Source organism: Coturnix japonica, chromosome 11, assembly GCF_001577835.2.
Source record: "Coturnix japonica isolate 7356 chromosome 11, Coturnix japonica 2.1, whole genome shotgun sequence".
NCBI classification, from domain to species: Eukaryota; Metazoa; Chordata; class Aves; order Galliformes; family Phasianidae; genus Coturnix; species Coturnix japonica.
In genome coordinates, this window is record NC_029526.1 from 6,287,141 (window position 1) to 6,308,250 (window position 21,110).

The 21,110-nt window shown below is 34.6% G+C and overlaps 1 protein-coding gene across 3 annotated transcripts in view; it reads right to left on the reverse strand.

The window, feature by feature from the left end:
- The window catches only part of LONP2 (lon peptidase 2, peroxisomal), a 90,105-nt gene that overhangs the window by 41,157 nt on the left and 27,838 nt on the right, over window positions 1-21,110 (reverse strand). Inside the window, exon 3 of one of the 3 annotated variants that reach the window (XM_015873912.2) lies at window positions 17,897-17,974. In XM_015873912.2, coding sequence (XP_015729398.1) covers window positions 17,897-17,939 — 43 coding nt within the window. In that variant the 5' untranslated portion in view covers window positions 17,940-17,974. Of the gene's footprint in view, window positions 1-9,829; window positions 9,888-17,874; window positions 17,975-21,110 lie in introns of those variants that run through there. The other 2 variants (XM_015873911.2, XM_015873913.2) reach the window with 2 other exon arrangements.

Consider the following 21,110-nt stretch of genomic DNA (forward strand, 5'->3'; position numbering starts at 1 on the left):
AGGACTCTTTTGTGGTAATTGTGAAATGCATTTTACAGTTGGTAACAGACCTCACAGGAATCAGTGAACTCAGACACTTCATCTTCTATTCAGAAGTGAGAGGTCCAAAGAAAAGAAGAAAAAATAAGTACACAGAAAAAGAAAATTCAAACACTGTTCAGGTTAGAAACTCGGGCTGTAGGGGACAGCAGAGTCCTCAGGCCTGTTTTCACTTTTATTATGTAGACAAAACTGCAGTATTAGGATGAATGTGAATTTTACCTACACATCTTATCAACTACTTAATACTCTGCAATGGAAGAAGACCTGAAAGTCTTGCAGGGTCCCAAAACACCAGGTAAAATAAATGCCCTGAGTCTTCTTTTACGAGACAAAGAACCAATCTCATGCTATCAATACAGGATGCTACTAACAAAGTAGTCTTTCTATATTTTTGTATGTGTTGACTCTGTGGGGGGGTTTAGCATAGATTGAGGAACTGCAGCTTCCAAGTTGATGCACCCTCCCACCTAGATGGTGTTTGGCTATCTAGTCTAGCTAATTTTCCATTTCAGCCTATAAATCAAGTCTTTGGCTTTTGCTTCTGGCTATTCTAAGAGTGCTGCTTTAACAAGAGAGAATGGAATATCAGTGCCAAAAAGCACCTCATAAGTTAGATGAGGCAGCAGGCAGCAAGGACTGTATAACCGCTACAACAAAAGCACAAAGAATACAAAGTTGCAGGTAATAAAGGAAATGATCAACAGGAGAAACAGGCAACTGAGATAAGAGACACTAAGTACAAAGGATGAAGACACAATATGTAAGGAGAAAGATAGGAAACAAGAATGCCTTTGTGTTGCACCTCTTACAGTCTGTCAAATTTCTTTCCAAGAACTGCTTATTGCACTGCCTCACATTTGGGGGTATTAAACAACAGTAAGTATAAAATCTCCTACTCTTGCTTTTATTTCTGCTTCAGCATGACTTGCAATGTTTTTTATCAAGCAATATTTCTTGATTCCATTTATAGCCCAGATTTCTTTTTTCCTAAATCATTTGATTGCAAAAGTACTGAACAGCTTCAACTTCTGAGATGTTTAGTAGTCTTTGCATGTATGAAGGTACCTTCAGTCCTTCCTGATACTGTATTTTGCCTTGAACTTCCTTTTTCCCCTCACTTTCATTGTACTTTTGTTTTTCCTTTCTCCTCTTCATCTTGCAATATGATGTGTTTTCTATCATACCCACTCAGAGAAAAACTCTGAATAGTCTTCCTGTAATAGTCTACTGTTTTAACAGTTTGATAACCCATATCTGCACTCTGCATGCCAACTCAAGAATATTTCACTTCCTGATCCTATTGTAGGACTTCCTACACAAAGCATGAACCTACCCTACTTTCAGTTATTCATCCAACTGTTACCTACATTAAATAATTTTCCAAAGGCAAAGAATTTCAAATACAAAGCTGAAGAGAAGCAGTTGCCCTGTCTCTAAATTAGTCAGATAGTCTTTTTCACACTGGTCAGTTCTTTGCAATTATTTCTTCACACATCCATTTGGCAGAATTAGTGCTACATAAAATGCATTTTTTTCATTACTGGTGTTGGTCATGATAGTAATTAGAGTCATTAGCCAAAACATTATCCATAATTTCATGTTTACAATAATATTTTTAAGGTGCCAAATATAAAAAAAAAACCGGTTTCAGCTGCATCGATTTAAAGCCACTAAGTAACCCTAACTGAGTACCCCCTGAGGATGTTTCAAGAAGTAATATACCAGAACCAATTTCCACTCTATTACACTTGTCTAAATTCAGGTCAAGTAGCCGCTGACCTCATTTGCTTGAAATTCTGAAATATTTGACTGGAACATACCACAGGTACACAGCAACCACCCGCTCTTCTACTGCATTCTGATTTCTTTAACACACAGAAGTTAAAAACAAAAATCTTGCTTTTCATAGAAATGATTGTATTAGCTAAGCATGGCAGAATCTACATTTTAATCCAGTTGGCTCTCTAACAGAATATTATGATATAGGATATTGGAATAGAGTATATACAAAACATGGCAGATATACCTCTATTTTTACTTATTCCCTTGTTTTTTGTTAAATTTGTGTGTAAAATTCTTCTTTGGCATCTATTATAAAATCTAAATTTCTACCAATATCAAAAAGGTGTAAGTTCTTACAGAAAACATGCTGTAAAAAGGGACATGTAGAAATGAAAGGACTGCCAAGAGATCTTATAGTGCATATATGAAATATCTCTGCATTTTCTGTTATTAACAACTATGAGATTAACCATGTCACAGTGATACACAAATTTCTTATGTTGGACAGTTTTCACAATGAAACATGAAGAGCACAGTACATTCTGCTTTAACAACATCCAAGCCTACAAGTCATCCAACTAGAATTACAATTGCCTATAATTCACTCAAGCTGGGATTCATTCTTCAGGATACCAAGGCAAACAGTGCTGGAACATTACCAGCGTGGACTACAAACAAACAGAAATAAAAGCAAGCTTGATTTCCATATGTGTTTGCATAAGTCTTGAAATTGTAGTCCACTCCATTCTCCTCACTTCTCTCTATTCTTATGACCTCACTTATCCAACACAAACAATCTTCTCTGCTGATGAATCTAATCACCTCTGGAAAGCACTCATATTGATATGGTACTGACATATAATGTATGTTCCCTCTGACATAAGCTATTTAACATTACGGAAGGGGATGACGAGAAGAAAAAAGCTGGTTCTTTTAAAATTTGTGTGGTATTTAGGAAAGGACGACCATTCTTTCCTATCAATTGCAGTAGAGAATGCTCAGTAGGTTTGTTTCTAGCATAGAAGTATTAATGACAGCAACATCTTCATCCTTATACTTCAATTAAATCTAGGAAATATTAAATTGCTGCAAGTTTGCACACTGTGGAGCAATCTGCAGGCACAGCGCAGTGAGAAGTGCTTTGCTTCTGTGGTAGCAATATGTTACCTAATTGGCCTCTGATGGCCGAAAAGGTTGCTAAATTAGATGTAGAACAACGGGGCTCCCTTTTCCTTTCTTTTACGGGAGAAAGAAACTTTACATAGATATATACTTACAACCTAACCTGTTGCATTCAAAAAGCTGTTTGTTTGTTTTCTTTGTTTAAAAAACCATTCCAGATCTGAAATTACATTTTCACACAAAGTCAGGTTGCCTCACTCTTTTACTCCAAATACAGGGAATACCATCCTTTAGTCTCATCTGCTTCAACAGAAGTATATGTAGAGCACTTAACTGTGATGTGTCACTAGACAGTGAATATTTCAATAAGTCAATACAAAAGAACTCTTTTAGGAACAGCTTAAAAAGCCCACAAACCTTAAAAAACAAAACAAAACAAAACAAACAAACAAAAAAAAAAACCCACAAAAGTTTACAAAACTCAGCTCTACAGAACTGATTTTACTCTATTACTGCTACAAGATTTTTGCTTCTTATTTAAAGCAAGCACAATGTGGAAGAACCCGTTGTCTGAAATCTTGTATTTTTAATCACAGTGCTCATGGCAGACTAACAAAAGCACTGTATGTTACTGCAACATTGATATTGAAATGTTGAACACCAGGTGGCGCAAGCAGCACTTACAGAGCGAGTATTCCATAATATTTCTGATTTAATTCTAGTAGTAATTAAAAGTCTTTTATAGTTATTGCTATTGCAAAGCAAATACAAATGCATTTTTAATGAATAATTATTTTATAATTCTTAGTGGCTACATGGAAAACAAGAAAGGAAAAATTAGCAAAGTAGCTTTCCAGGGAAGATCAGCCTACGGGAAATTAACTGACGTGACAACAGCTACATTAAAAAACGAAAACGAAGCAAATAGATTCTATGAATACTGATGTAGAAAAAAAGCACGCTTTCCCTGTTTCTTTTAAGGCAGGCCATTCAGGACAGGATATTCAAGCATTCTTTGAAAGTCTTGTCCCTAGTTCACAAAGAAGAATGAGAAGCACCACCTCCCTCCACCTGCTGGCAGCGCACCTCCCACCATGTAGTCCTGTCTTCATAATGCAGCCTTGCTATAGTATGAAATCAAGATGAGAAACACTAACAGCTATTTCTCTTTAACTAAATGATGAACGAGACATCCCCGCAAAATAAAAAAATAAAAAAAGAAAAAGAAAAAGAAAAAAAATCCACCACATTGAGAATTTGAACAGAGCGGGCAAAGAACAACTTTGGTTTTTTTTTCTTATCAGTTGCTGTGGTATGGTCCAAAAAGCCTATTTTTAGAAGAACAAATGATGTGACTTCAAAATGAATACATATGTCTGAAACAAGTAATTGGCTGCTCATTCATTAGCATAACAATTGTAAATGGTACACCATTAACTAGGAGACAATTTCTGGTATCTGGTCTCACAGTCACCAACAATAGATCTCTGAATATTTAATCATTTAATTTTAATTATGATTTATATTCATTTAATATTTAATTAACATAATTAATATTTATGGAGATTGGAAAGATCTGTGCCTTGATCAAATATGCAGGTGATAAAAACTCCATGGAAGGAAAAGATACAGAACTTGATACAGGGGAATTATAATGACAGAAATACTAGAAAACAAGTAGGATAAGTATTTGTAAATACACATCTGTGTATGTAGGTATGCATTTTAAAATATTACTTTTCTACGTGCATACATATATACAAACACTTCAGCTGTTACAGAGAGATCAAAATGGAGAAACTTTTGTAGCCTCAGCAGAAGCCTGATGCATTCCTCAATTGCTATTTCTGTATTTTAAACTTAAACATTAAGCACTACAACTGCCAACCCACTGACAACATAGAAAGCATTTAAGAACATTAGAACATCTTTTAAAATCACCAAAAAACAAGACCTAATGAAGCACTTCATAACACAGTTAGGCGTATTTTCTTATATTCATATGCGTACCACACAGTCAAACAGATTTGTCATATTGCTGCACAAACGGGGCAGAGAAAATTATCTTCGAGAAGCAAGATCTACATGAAGGACAAAGCAAGTAAATGGGCAGAAATGATGCCCCGTGAAACCAAAATTACCCTGCTGAAAAAGCAGCATCTGAATAAGCCACAGTAGTAAGAGAACAAAAGGTAGGAAGATGCCTGTCCAAAAGACTACAAGTCCTCCTTCTCCCCTCCATCCTCTCCCCACACAAAAAGAAACAAAACAATCACATGAAAGAAACGCATGAGATCACCCACAATCTTTAGAGACTGGGGAGAGAAACACAAAATGCCTGGGGTCAGAGGAGTGGTGGGGAAAGTAACATCCCCTTCACTTCCAGCTCTCCTTGTTCAAGAGTTTATGACTCTGATCATCTTGAACTCTGCAATCAGTACTAACCATAAACAGTCAGGTCCATGGTTCATGGTTGGGTTGTTGTTGGTGTTTTTGGTTTTTTTGGTTGTTTTGTTGTTGTTGTTGTTGTTGCTGTTCATTTTTGTTTTTACATTCAGCTAGTTTACAACACTGTTAAGGAGTAACAGAAGTAATATTACGAATGTACATTGCCTTTGATTAAGAACTAACCATTGGCAATGTGTACTGACATATCAGTGCAGTAGAATATTGACTGGAAGGTTGAAACTAGTCTGATCTATTGGTCCTGTACATATGCTTGCATCAGTGGGATTCCTAAGTCTCCACTAGTTAAGATACACACATAAATATATGCACATTAACGTGCACAGTTGGAACACTTCTCAGTAAATCCCTGCTAATAACATTTTGTCACAACTGGAAGATGCTCAGAAGTTTTCTACCAGGCTTAAATAGTTCCTTTAAATTTGTTAAAATTAATTATGCAATTGCTAAATTTTTTGCTCCAAAGAAAATCTGATAAGAAACTCTGGAAATGGAATAGCAGCATACTAATTAATCCAGTATGACAACAGGCAGATGGACAATTAGAGAAATCCTTCAGAAATAGGAACAGAATTTAAAAACTGATTTCCATCCAAGACAACGTCAAATCTGTTTGTATTTGAAAAATAAAAAGAAACATACAGAACAACTGAAATTTCTTTAGCTTTATCATTATGAAATATTGTTTCTTGCTTACTCGTCTTTTTTTAACGGGGTCAAAGCATTGTCAACATAATCTTCAACCACAACCTGAGCTGAGTTAAACTCTTAAGATAAGACATCTCAGCAATGTTGAAAGGTAACACGAACACACACACTGACGTTCTCTGCAATGCCCTCTGGCAGCATGAGGAGGATACTGGTTATTTGTAGCAAATGCCAGTTGACTTCAAGAAGCAGAAGCTTCCGGAGCTCACAGAAGCAGACAGCATGCACATGATGGAAAGAAGTTCTTAGCCCATGAACGTGGCCTTACCATTAGTTACTAAGTGGTGTATTAAGGTTGTCTATCACACTCCTAAAAAATGCATGATGGTCTCTAAGTGTCAAAAGATCTTTATACAATTCAGAACACAATTCTCCTATAGTTAAAACTTATAAGATCAATCTGACAACTGTAAAATAAAAACAACAAATGTTTGTTCTCATCTGTTACATACTTTTGGCTTTTATCCTTCATGAGGGATATATATAATGCAGCATTACTGGATAGCTTACCACCATTGTGATACTATAACAATGCAGACAAAATTGCACTACTTCAATTCTAGCCAATTATTACTGCAAGATTCCTATTTTTGTGACCTTCCAGAGTTACTCATGATTGGAGATAGATGTAAGCTTGAAGAACTTACATAGATGAGCAGCGAAGAAGTTTGTGCTGTTAACATTGTCTTAATTAGCACAGGATTGACAAAAATAAAATAAAAATGGTGGGAGAAGAGCATAAAAAGGCAAGTAGGAATTCTGCATATACAGAAAAACAGCAAAATAAATATAAAAGTAAAAATAAAAAGGTTTGCCTCATCTGTTTTTCCAGTGTTGTGGAACAATCTCTAGTCTCTATCCATAAAATGAAAAAGGCTGTGAAGAATTATTCTCAAAATTCAGCAATTTGCATGTGCCTTCAGCCAAAATAGCATGTGGCCCTAATCAAAAACTAGCAGAAGCCTTAAATTGCTTTTGTATAAGTTGAATCCAATCCAAATGTCCTTTTCCTGATTGGCATGAGCACTGAAGATGACAGTAAAATATATTTATAACCCAAAATTCATGTTTATGGAGTAGGGTCAGATGTGCAGGATTTTATAGCATTGAGTCTGAAGTACTGCAAAGCTTTGTGAAAGGAAATGAGTTTTACATTTGGTATTAACAACCCGAAGAAAGTTTGGTTTCTAGTGCTGGAAATTGACATTCATTTCAACTTAATGTTATCGCTCTGTGACTTCACTCTGAAGATTGGAAAAAAAAAACAAAAAAAAAACAAAAAAAAAACAAAAAAAAAAAACCACCATGTTTTCATCCTATTCCACTGTGGTCTACATTTAGCCAAAAATTAAGACTGTCTGTCCTCATGAAACAAATTCTCAATTAATGATTCACTTTAATAATTTCCTAGAGGAATCATTTTGCATAAATAATTCTTTCCATGAGTTGTTGCTCTATGAAAATGTGCTCAGTGTGTTCCTCCTAAAGATGTCTTCATCTGAACTGACAAAGTAAGGCAATACATTTTATTACTCAAGCATTTCCTACATAAGCATCTCACATATTAACAGGACCTTTTTTTTTTTTCTTTCTTTTTTTTTTTTTTTTTTACCTCCACAAGTAATGTGAACATTCTGATTTTCATCTCTGCACTGACTGAGTGTAACACCCAGACAGGAGCATTCATTTTCCTATTCTAGCCAGACAATCCGCCTTCCTTGAATAATCCCACTTACCCTCTCCATGCTGGTTATATCTGTTAAATATCCGCCAGTCTTCTTCAACCACATAGGTGTTCTTTAACTAAGCCATGCATAATTAACTCACTTAATCTCTTCTCATAAATTATTTCCTTATTCTCCAAATAGCTTTTGATGTTATTTCACCCAAACCTCCTGTCCTTAAAAGTTGGTAAGTGAGGGCAACTCAATCTTTTCAGATAAAAAGTGAACTGTAGGAAGACAGCAAGTCTTGAATGTATTGATCTTAAGGAGTAAATATGATGCCTCAAAAAATGTGGTCACAAGATCAGACTGTATTAAATGATATTCCTGAGTATGAATACTTACCTTCAAAATGGGATGGATAACAAATACAGTGTGGTAGGATAAATAAAGATATGTTACATTTTGGGGAATATGCAGAAAAGGATAGTTCTCATTTTTAGCCCACTAACTGGTAAAGAAGAGTTGGTACGTATAAAGAACAGAATATTCAAAGTCACATGCTTCATTATTAATGACAAAAAAAGAGACTTTCAGAACAGCATAATGAAATGATACTGATCACAGCAAAATAAAGGGAAATCTGTGGATTGAGCAAGCACACACCCATATCAGACTAGGATAACTAGTAGAAGAAATAATATCTGTTATAAAATGTGATGAAACAAGCATAATTATTAGTCTGGTAAATTTGTACCCTGATTATTAAAGCAAACTGATGTATAAAAGGAAGAAAACCTGTGCAATGTACTTCCAATAGAAACTGCATAGAATTTCATGTAGAATGCAGTTCTAACACTGTAAAATAATCTCAAACAGCACGAAAAGTGTGAAAAAACATTTTCAGGAAGTTTGTCTGGCAGAGTATGTATTTGCTCAAAATAAGTTATTAGTGTCTTCTTCCATTTCAAATATAAGATGCAAACTACTTATTTTCTGTTTATTGTACAAAATACAGAGTTAACAGTACACAAAATAGGAACTCGATTCAAAAGCACACTAATAATCCCAACTTCATGAAGCTAAATCAGTACAGGACCTTTTGCCAGACAGAATGATCAGCACTTAACTTCTGTTTTGTAATGATTTAAAAGATGTTTATAATATCTTTAAGTCTTCGTATTTCATAGGTTTACAAAAACATAGAAAAGAAACTTTTGGACATTTACAGACTGTAAATGTTGCTCTGACAATTACTGCATGTAGTACTGGCTGCTGTCCTGAAACTAACTGCATCAGTTGTATGGGGACTGGTAGTTTTTTATTTTTATTTTCCTGATCCAAATAGACATACACTATTTTTCTTCCTAGAAAACCACAGGGGAGGTTTTCTACTTGTTTTTAATAAATCCCTTAAGATTTCGGTGGGTTTTGTTGTTGTTTTTTTTCGTCTTTTTCACTGTTTGTACTAAATGATTGTTCCAAAATAGCCAAAGCATAACTACTCCCCTGAACAGCTTTCATGGGACCCCAAAGCAAGAGTGAATACTATTTAAATACTTAAAGATAAATATGAACTGATAAACAAAGGTGATTGCTAATTGCAGTAAATTCTTAATGAAGATAATTTTTTAATTCACATCTAAGTGGACATTTGGAACCATTCATCTTACACTACTAATTTACAGGGTTCAGCTCCAACCAGAGTGAATTTGAGGCTACTGAATATGAACCACTAAATATGATTCCTGTCCTAGAAAAACACCTAATTCATTTAAGAAGGATTAAGCACAGTCTCACTTTGAAGCTGAGAAGAGTTAGATGCTTGCTGATACTGGCTCACTAACAAGAAACCTGACAGGTTTATTTAAAGGAATGGCAGGGAATACTGAGCAAAACAGGGAATTGCACGTGATTTACTTGTATTTCAGTGGGACTTTTGATAAAACATTAAACAGGTAGCAAGCAAGATTTAAAAACAGTAAAAGATAGCTTAACTAGTAATATAATAAAATGGTAGAGAATTGGCTGGCAAAAAGACTTACGGTTAAAAGAACAAGTGCTTTCTTCATTTAATTTCAGCCACATTACATGCAGAAAGAATTTGCCTCAGGGAATCCTAATGATCATAAAGTAATGTACCAGAAGTCTCAGCAAAGAAACTGCTGCTATTCAGATATTCATAAGGGCCCTGAAAAATTAAATGGTTACATTGGATTTAACCACAGAGGTCACATTTCTTCAAAAAGACACACGTTAATAGTATGCATTTCTCTTCATCTACTATATTTTAAAACAAATACAACTTGTTTTTTAACCATTGAATTATTTTCTCCTTTTATTTTCCTTGGGTTTTTATTTAGCACAATTGCCATGAAGTACTGATGTCTCTTGGAGGTAGTACTACATATGAAGAGATACAATTTTTACTATCTTTTAATATTTTTCTTATACTCCTGTGAGTAAAGTTACATCACATACTCTCAGATACATTAGCTAAGACGGTGAAATTAAATCATGAAATATGCAGATGTTCACTCTATTTTTACAGCAAGCAGAGCTACACAGCAGACCCAGGAGACAGATGGTATTCTCTTCTACTGCTTTGGTACCCATGGGTTTGTGTGGTTCCTGTCGGCCATTTAGAGTCCAACAACAAATGCCAGTGTAAATCTCAGCTGTAGTAAACTGAAGTGAACGTATAGCTAAATTACTTCACACTAAGTATCTCTTATTGAATGCTTAGGTCAGATACTTCCAAAAGATGAATTAACTGTAAAATTGTCCTTTTTTTTTCTCTCCTGATCCTGTACAATTCTGATTATGTGTAAGGGCAAAAAATTTCAAGTGTATTAAATGGAAGTCACATACTTCCTTTAAGCAACTAATCCTTGATCTGCATTTAGGGATTCAAAATGCAGATGAAAAATGTTACAGTAGAAAATTATACTACAGCTGATTAAGTTAATTCAACTACTAGAAAGGTATGCATTTCAAATTATATAGCAGTTCTAATAATCAGAGTAAATGCTAATGTGATCAGGTACAAAGCTGATGCAATCATGTTTCAAGATAGCACCTTGTTACACAGGCTTTTTTTCCCCCTTAGGATTTCATCCTCCTCTCTCAAAAATCTAATGGAATGAAAATGACCCACTTTCAAACATCAAAAGTGAGACCACCTCTAGGTCAGCTTATTATAGATCAGTTATCCACTACCTTATTTTGTTTAATTTTGTCCTCTCTTACTTAGCTAGAGAAATAGGCGTCAGTACAACACAACGACACAGAAGTTCAGGAATTTTTCACCTCTAGACTTGCCTTTGAAGCTTAGATATTAATTTCTTAATGGATACATGGTAGTTAAACAGCTGATATCTACAACTTCATTGTAGATTTGGGAATGACAGATTTAAGTTCTTCACAAAGATTTGTGATCAAAAGCTGTATCATATCAAGAAAAATGTTAAATATAGTGGAGATCAAAATCATGAAGTACATTTCTGTCCAATATCTTTCTGTCCTCTTTACCACTTACTACAAAGTACACAGTGAGTAATGAAAAACTCACAATCCATCTGAGATGGATCAAAATATTAAAGAACATGCAGAGTATTACTAAATACGTAGCAGTTTGCTTAAGCAATATCTATTCTGTAGCATGCTTTTAAATAGTCTTAAATGCAGGTTACTACCATCCCCATTAAGACTTATGCCCTTTAGTAGCTACAACAGCTGCATTCCTTTCACTACTCACTGCTTTAAAGAGAATTCCCATTACATTTTTGATTTCACTCACACTTGTACTTAAAGGATAGGATAGTTAAAGTAACTAGAGGAACATGAAAAGGAGGTCTAAACTCACTACATATCTTTTTAAGACTCAAATACACAACAATCCAACTTCAGCAATCCCTGTGAGGAAATACAGCCTCATTGCCCAACCCTGGTGATTCTATGGAAGTAAAACTATTCCAGTAAGACAGCTTGTAATTCCATTATAAAACCAGAATCAATCACACTTCGAAAAATTCTACCCTCTAGTTCAATTCAGAAACACAAAGGGAAAAACTGAGTTTAACTACTTCAACAAAGAACAAAACTTGGGCTGCGCATTTCTTTGTATTGACATTTTGTTTTGTCAAGGATGAGGAAGGAAAAAATCAGATAGAGTCTTCTATACAGACCTAATTTTATCCATCATTCTTAGTAAGTGCATATGATTTAATCAGAATTTTTTAGTCATTCAGTAGCTATTATAAAGCTGGAGGGAGTATTTGCTGAGAGCTGTTTTATGGCAGGGATTCTACAAATCAGTAAGTACATCTGACAAATGTTCCTATGAAATAGCACAGAATCTCTTTTCTCTGGTTCTTGTGTTAAAATGCGCTTAGTCTTCTCAAATGGAAAATGAAGTATTGAAAGAAGAGAAAAGAAAAATTTAGGTCAAAACATGTTTTTCAGATGTGAAAGTAAGCAAGGTAAACCTTTACATCAAACACTAACCCCAAATCAACAAAATAACAAAAAATTTGTAGATCAATAAGGAAAAAAAATTTAGCATCTACACAAGTAAAGACCATTGTATGAATGGATGCAACCCTCCAAATCTGTTTCCTAAATAAAGCAGAAGAAAGCACTACTACGGATGAGACTTCCTAAAAGCTGCTTTGCACAAACATTTTTTCTTCAGACCCTAAATTTATGTCATTTATTTTAAAAGCAAGCATTGTAATTTCCCTCCATTTCCGTGGCTGTGTTATCTTCCTCTTGTTTCCTTCCTTCTTTACTATAAGTGAAGATAATATACTTAGATCATGCCTTAAAAAAAAAAAAATCTTTTAAAAAGGGAAAACCAGCATTGGAATAATAAAAAATGTGTGGGAAAGTACTCAAGTAACCCTACAACATACTTATATTGATCAGTCCACAGAATGAGCATGTTGACCATGAACACACTAAGCATCATTAAAGGCTTAATTTTTATGTTAACAACATTAACGGACCTTCCCATGCTGCACAACAATTTATAAATTAAAGCAACTACTTTTTAAATTTATGTTTAGTAGGGAATATTTACTTAATACTGGTTTAGCAAGGCTCCCTTAACAGTTGCTAAAGAAGAACAAACCTTGTGAGATTGATCCCATCTTGAGATAAAATGTCTGAAGTATGTTACAACAGTTGTAACAGAACTGTATATTTCACTGACTGTAAAGAGAGCTCAGTTAACTGGCTTAGTTACAGACATTGAAGATTATATGAATCTAAAACTTTATCTAAAATAATGCAAGATCAGACAGAAAGTAGTACCTCTAAAAACATTTAAACCAGTTAATCTTCATAAAGGATCTAAACTTTCTGAAGCAAAAAAGTCTCTATAAATAGAAACTATCACTCTGTGCAACCTACATCTGTAACAGCAGCTTTAATCTGCTGTAGTTTCAGTAGCTATTATTTGTGTACAAGTCACAGTTGAGGAGAGGTAGTACAACTTTGCTACAAAGTAGTCACACTCTTGATATTCCGACCCTCACGCATTTATTCTGTTCCACTTAAGGAAAACAACAAAGACTTAAAGACATTTTTTCTACTTTCAAGTTCACTATTTAACTTTCAAAAGCTGTTTTACTACTGCTGATGTTGTAAAAGCTATAGTAAAATGATTTGCTGTTCCTGTAATTTTAATGTTGGCCAAAGCTATTGTCTGCATTATTGCATAAATTCTAACTACAATAGAAGGCAAGGATTTCTGTTTCTACTCTTTTATTTACCCACAAATCTCAGAGTCCAACAAGTTTCTTAGCTGCAACTCCCACTGGCAGGCTAATGAACCGTTTTCCCAATAATACAGATGATTCGGTCACGAGCCTCCCACTTCATGCTGAGTACTTTTTGCAGGAGTTTGAAGTGTTCTTAATTCCAGTCATAACAACTCATGTTTTTCCTTTTCTACACATCAGAGTTGCTATTGGCTATTATTTTGGCTTTGTTTTAAAGTAAGCTGATATACATTTCTCTCAAGATATTTTAAGTGACTTGTATTACCCTTTGTTTGAACAATAAAAACTTACACTGTATACTCTCTTACTTTATTCAGAAACTTCAGATCTGCAGAATCATTTGTAAAGACTGAGTTAGAAGCTGAAAACTGTGGAACCAGGACTCTTAAATAGCAAGCACATCCAGCCCTCAATTGTTGTTTTGTATAAAGGGTTACATTTAGTCTTTGGTCAAATCATTTTTTCTTAATGTAGCCAAGTCACCCTTGTAGAAAGTGATGACAAAGATACATGTCAGCTGCTATTGCCTGTTCACTCAGAGCCCCACAGCTAGCAACACAGGCCAATAAATACGCTACATTACCAGGAGCAGCAACAGAGAGAGCAATCCACAGCACAAAAATACAGCAAATTCAAAGATACCATCTCACATTCAGCCACAACTTCAAAAAGTTCCAAAAGAATTCAGGTATTTTTTCTGATTTTTTTGTCTGTTAGTTTTGGTTTTTGTTTTGAAAGGCAGATGCTTGATTAGGTATTGCTATTTCTCAGCCTCTTTTCCCCTTCTGACAATAACACTTATAGCATTATAATTATTTTTCTGGTATGTATTGCCATACTTCAATGTTCGTATTCCTACACTAACAGAAGAACACAAAACAATGTAAGAGATTCCACAGGGTGAGGATCTTGCATAATCTCATTAGTAATGCATTATGCAAACTGAAACACAACAGGAGATTCTGAGTACTTTATTAGTATTTTTCTATGCTAAAACCTTCAGGGAGGCAATGAAAAACGAGGCATAAAAATGATGGGTAACAGAAGTATGTACAGAAGTTACAACAATATAACTGACAAGTGACCTGAGAGAAACGGAAGGGAACTCAACAGTGGTAGCCACTCCTGTAAAGAAGAGATTGCATTTTAAGATAGACTGCTAAAATGAATACTTCTGGAAACTGCATGCAAGAACACTGTTCTAAATTTCTACTGCTCCACCAAATCCAGATACAATTGCTGTCACTCTGCTCAGGAAATACAGGAATGACCTTCTTGTAGGCTTCTGGAGGTGCAAGATAACTAATGTAGAAATATATTTAAAACGTTAAAATGAAGATAAAGCCACAGTCTCAATTTTCTCTAAGTTGAAAGCAGAACTCAGATGATATGAAGATACTGAAAGAATATACAGAGTTCTGCATTCATGGATATTCAAGCCAAATTATACTGCACAAACATGAGAGCTGTTAGCTCTCATATGTTGAAAGGTTTCAGATCAAATCACTTGATATGAGCCAGTATTGCTACAAAACTATTGCCTGTGATTTACACCCACAGCTTTTACCAGCACAAAAGATTGGTATATTGTATTTCCTTTGTGTTGCAGATTTTTTCTGAGAGCTAATCAAGAACTGAAAATAACGGAAAACAGCAGATGACCAGTGTAGCCTCGTATATTCTTCTGTGAAAAGTCTCAAAGAAAATTGGGCTTATTACAGAAAAGATAATTATATCAACCTTTAAAACAAACACACTCAAATTCTTTGTTTCATTTTTTCTCTAATTTAGACAGGTAACAATGCCTTCAGATCTAGCTGATTTGGGATACTATAGGCTGGTAACCCAAGTGACTTTGATGAAACCTCAACAGGGTGATAAAAATGTTTTCAAAGTTATCATGCTGTACAAGCAGAAACAATCCTGTAGCTTTCTGTAATTAGAAAATGAGCAGACTTCCAGAAAGCTGCTGGTTTTTACTACAGATCTTCAAAAGAATTTCTCAAATACTATTAAATTCCCTCTCACTGTGCCAAGTTTTAAACAGCACATGCTTTTACCTTTGAGTTTTAAGCAATTTCTAGGACTCTTTAAAAAAGAAAGAGTTCGGTGACTCATCAGCAGGTTCTTAACACAACCAGTACTGCTCTGTGTAACACTGGGGAAGCTACCCACCCCAAAGAGTATGAAGGTACGCCTGGTGCTCAGTACGTAAAGGAGCAGAGAACGCATTAAATGGGATTTGTTTAAGCTACTAATGTTATGATCCATTAATTAATACCATTCTACTCTAGAATGACTAAACAGTCAAGGTGGATTATGAAGTCCAGAGGAATCGCATTGTGCAATCTTCAGTACCCATACACTCCAACTCTGATTACTGCCTTTATGTACTGTTATATTTTTGAAAAAAACACTTATTCTAAACTTTGAGTTTATACATCCTAAATAAACCTTGGTTTCCTTCAGAAAAGGTTTATATTAAGAAAAATGAATTGGTTTGCTTCATTGCATAAAAGAAAATAGAACTTCTTACTTGGTAATAAATGGATGTGTTATTTCTATCTTAAGCATTTTACAGTCACAGTGTATCACATTGGTTATTTTTTTTTTCTATTATGTTTTTATAAATATTAGCAAATATTTCCAATCATAATAAAATGCGGATGTACAATAAGCATTTTTCTCAGACTAGCTTCCTTCACCTCAGTCTATTACTCCTTAAAATTCAAACATATCAAAAAGTAGCATAAAAGAATAAACGCGGTAGTAGCATCACTACAGGATTGTCAGAATAAGTTCAGTAAATATAATACTTACTGCACTTCATTAGCTACGCAATATCTCCTTTTAGTAAAAAGAGATGCCAGAAAAACAAAGGACTTCACATCAAACTGTGAAAGTTATTTTTCTAGCTACTGCAGCTTGGCAGTCACCACAGGCAGTTATAATAGCTTGGAAATTGCCTTAGGGTCTATCACTGAATTCTGTTGTTGATGAGCTTTATATTGCTTCGTTCTTAAGCAGCCTTTTACTTTGATTAGTCACTCTTCCTTACTCCAACAGAGCTGCTATTATAGATAAAAATGAACAAAAGTGATCTTCCAATAATTACACCTGATATTTTTCCTGGTTAAATTATAGCTGAGTGGACCTCATCAGGTGTGTGTAAGAATAGGAACTGAATCATGCAAGATTTTACTTCAATCAAACAATGGAATATGGCCCGGCAAGAGATACCTGTAGATGTGACAAACAGCTTATACAAATAAGTTAAACTCTGTTAAATGTAAGAGTGCTATTAAAGACACAGCACATAATACACTTTTTCCCTCTTCTGGGAAGTACTCTTGATGTTCCAAAATGTTCAGAGAAATTATATTTAAAGAATAAATTATATTTAAAGATTGTCAAAACAAAGAAAACAAGCATATGGATTCTCACAAACTTAAATAGCAAATGTTATGCTCAAGAAACAATCAGTTTCAGAAAGGCAAGTTCTGGTAAGATCCAACAAACAAGGAAGTCTGTATTTGTTTGTTTTCTTGTTCCACATAACACCGTATTTCTCAATGACCTACAGTTACAAATCTAGAAATTATTCTTTTATTCTCTAAAGAACCACAGTACATAATGCAGGGCAGTAATATGGTATACTACAACATCTGTAAAAGTATTACCTTAAGGAAAAAAAACCACAGCACTGCATCTAGTGCAATTCTTGTACATTAATGAATGATACTGAGAAACAGAGATAACTAATGTACATGAAACAGTATGTAAATAAGGCAGCATTAATATAGGATCTCAGTGCACGTAATCAGATCTAGTATCATGATGCAACATTTCATTATGCCATGTAAACAATCCATAGGATGGGAGATCTAGAAGTTTAGTCTTTAAATTTCTGCAAATTGGAAATAATGTTGAGTACTCAGCAAGTAACGAAAATGTTATCCTAGCAGTTTGTCCATTTGCAGTTGAATAAACATCACAGATTAAATCAGGTTTTATATCATTGATTAAAAAACGTTTAAGAACTTGTGAATTTTCATGGGCACTTCTAAACTGTCAATGATGAAACTGCCTAATCTAACAAATTATTGACAGTTTGCTGTACATTAACTTTATTTCGTACATCATCCCATACCAGGTGAAATAACTGTGTCAATTGCACTTAAGTTAAAACTACTTTCTTAAAAATTACAAACCTTCTGAGCAGCTTTCAGCAAAATTTCAAATACCACCTTTATTTATAATCCCATTTTAACTTCAAGGAACACTCTTTAATGTACTCGTTGTCCTACCTGAAAGCAGAATTTCACATACCATAACACAGTACTTTCTTCTCATACGTGTGGCATAATGACATGACCTTGCGCTTAAGCCAGTTCCATTTTGTTTTGTCTGTAAGAAAGATAAAAGTATAGACATTAAATCAAAGGACTGCCAGTATAGACCTCTGCTCCTATGTGATGTATCTACTGTGATAACTACTAAAAACATCATTTCATGTTACATTTTCTGCAAGCAAGTCTTCAGTAGAAATAGCACACTTTTGACTAGTAGAACTGACTGCTGATGTGATCCTGGTGGGCTGCTCTGAGATCTGTACAGTTTGTTCTTACATTGTTCTTAATGTTGTTGTTTTCTTGTTGCAAACTCATACTCCTCAAGAATCCATTTAGTTCAATAAGGTAGTTGTTTTTATGATCACCAACTCATGTTTTTCCCAAAGGAATAATAATAAAAAAGTATTAGTGTACACTTTAATTCCCAGTACTGTTATAGAAGCTCGAATTCCCATGATATAAGCCTATTTTTTTTCCATACTTCAGCCAAGATCCATTCATTATACAGCTTTAAGGTAAAGACTGTAAGTTGTAAGCAATCAAAGCAAAAACATGGCTGGGAAAAGGAAGTACTAACACTCACAAGAGCTGGAAAACAGGAACAGACTTAGTGACTTTATCAGGAGTGTACCTCAGATTTATACAATCATAATTTGCCTTGGCATCCACAATGAAAAAGATTTTGATAACTATGTATAACAAAAGCGATTTCAAAATATATTAAGTAACATTTTTTAATAGTAGAAATACTATTATTATCATTTAACTATGGATAGGTGGACCAGTTTCAAGAAATCTCCCTCCTTGAATAAATATGTCACCATGTACCAAAACACACTGGGATAATTAGCTGTTATTTTAAGCTGAGCTCTTAAGCGTTTTCCAACATTCTTTTTCTCCTCGTTACAACAGATGATGATCACTCTTCTTTTGCACTAGACTGACTGAAATGTTAAACATGCAACCTCCAGCCTTCCATTTAAATGATTTCTATGTGTGTACAAATGTTCATGCACTTATATTTGGATCTGAGAGTAATGGCATCTAAACACAGAACAAATTAATGAATGCCAGGTCTTTTTTCCCATCCTTAAAGTCTTACCTAGTAACTGACAGTACCCACTTCATTTTCACTGCCCATCACTGCCATCTCTCATACTGTTGTGTATACTTGGAATACCTTGCTCACTTTGTTGTCAAAGTTACTGCTGCCTGTATTATAACCTTTATAAACCTACCTTCATAATATACTATCCTTCTAGCAGAAACATTAATCAGACAGGTATATGCAGCCATTCTCGGAAGTGAGGCAAGGATTAATTAGCTAAGATTGCTTGCAGGAAGCTAACACACTTTAGAAAAAATATAGCTATTTCTTTGGAATAGTAATGATCTCCTAAGTTTAATAGCTAGACATTGGGAAACCAGGTTATTTATCCTGTGGAGATTCCATAAATACTCAAGCACAGAAAAATTTGAAATAGAATGGAACTACAAAAATACTGTACTAAAATGCATAGTGTAGATTTAATCAATCCAACAAATATTTAAAGATAACTGTTAGTAATTCAGCCCTATTATCTTGCATTTTTACCATTTTAAAGTCTGTTGCTACATCCTTCAATACAATTTAGTTTCTTCAGGTAACTGTAGAGCTGATCAGATCTGGGAAGTACTTGAAAGAATATTGTTTGATTTATTTATTTTTTTTTTTATGTTTTTTAGGTTTTCAGTCAGCTTATTTTCTGATAAAAAGTACTAAACTGAATTAGAATGCTCTACTTCATGGCTTCTATTTTTATCTATATTAGCTTTGTAAGGAGATGAATGGATAAACAGTCATGTTTTCACTTAAGCCATTTCCTCCTAACTTGCTGGAAGCAGAGTTTGGCAACACATTGTTTCAAATCAAACACTAAATGAACATTGCTTACAATCCCACGCTGAAATCAGACTGAAAGGTGTTACTGTAGTGTTGCAATACCTGTCATAACTCATGTGTAACACTTCTTAAATTTCCTTGTGATCAAAACCATATTACACAAACTACCTAAATACAGAAATCGTTTAATCAAACTGAAATTCACTGCTGATTGTTCCAAATCCACTTAAAACTTCCAAGTCTGCCAATATTTGTCCTGCTCCTTTTATGCTAGGGATACATGAAGTGCCAGACAGCCCCCATAGCTGCTCAGCATCAGCAACAATCACAATCAGAGCAGTTAGCACAAGAGCACACAGGAAGATGATGATCATTCCCCACACTTCCATCTTTCTATACAGATCCTGCATGTAGAGATTCTCAAAAGGTAAATGTGAGACAATTGCTCATGACAAAACACTAACACATCCACTGCAAACTTCCCAGCCTCTTCTAATCAGATCCATAATTCTGCTTCCCTCTGCTCATAATCAAATTGGACTGCTACACCTCCTCCACATATTCAATTTTCACAGAGCTCAGCAGAGCTCTCCTCAGCTAATGCCAACTGTAAAACAAAGCCACCTGGCCACCACCAGCAGCCACTAAAATCACCTGCTCCCATCAATTTACAACACAGACTTGTTATCTTATTTCTGTTTGCCCCAATATTTCAAACATGTAAATCTTCACACCACCATGCAGCACCTCCCCAGGTGTATGATCAGTATGGCACATTCAACAACGATGAGAGGAGCTGGAATTAATTTTTCTTTTTAACAAATAATCAATTTCTTCCTGAGTTAAATATACTATTTCATTAGCTAACCTCAATTGACTGGACTAATTGGCATAAAAATTACACATTTCTGTGCTTAGATCTGGCTGAATGAATGTAACATTGTCAGCATTAATTAAGTGTAGATCAAGAGCTATAGTTCCACTACTCCAAATGTAAATTTCCTCAAAAGAATTCTAAATAAGGTTTCTGCTTTATGCTACACATAACTGTAATTGGGAAAATATACAGAATCAAAGAGCTAATTTCACAGAGCCCTTGACAAGTCACAGTTGGACTAAAGAAAAAATATATATATATATGAGTACATCCGCCTTTTCCATATTAGTAGTCAGCATGGTACACTACACCTCATTAGCAAACTTGTTTTAAAAAGGAATCTAACAGCTTCAAAAGCCTGTCTTGATTTTATTTTTCTGTATGTGGCTAGATTTTCAAAATCAGCAACACCTATACCTGTAAATACACAAC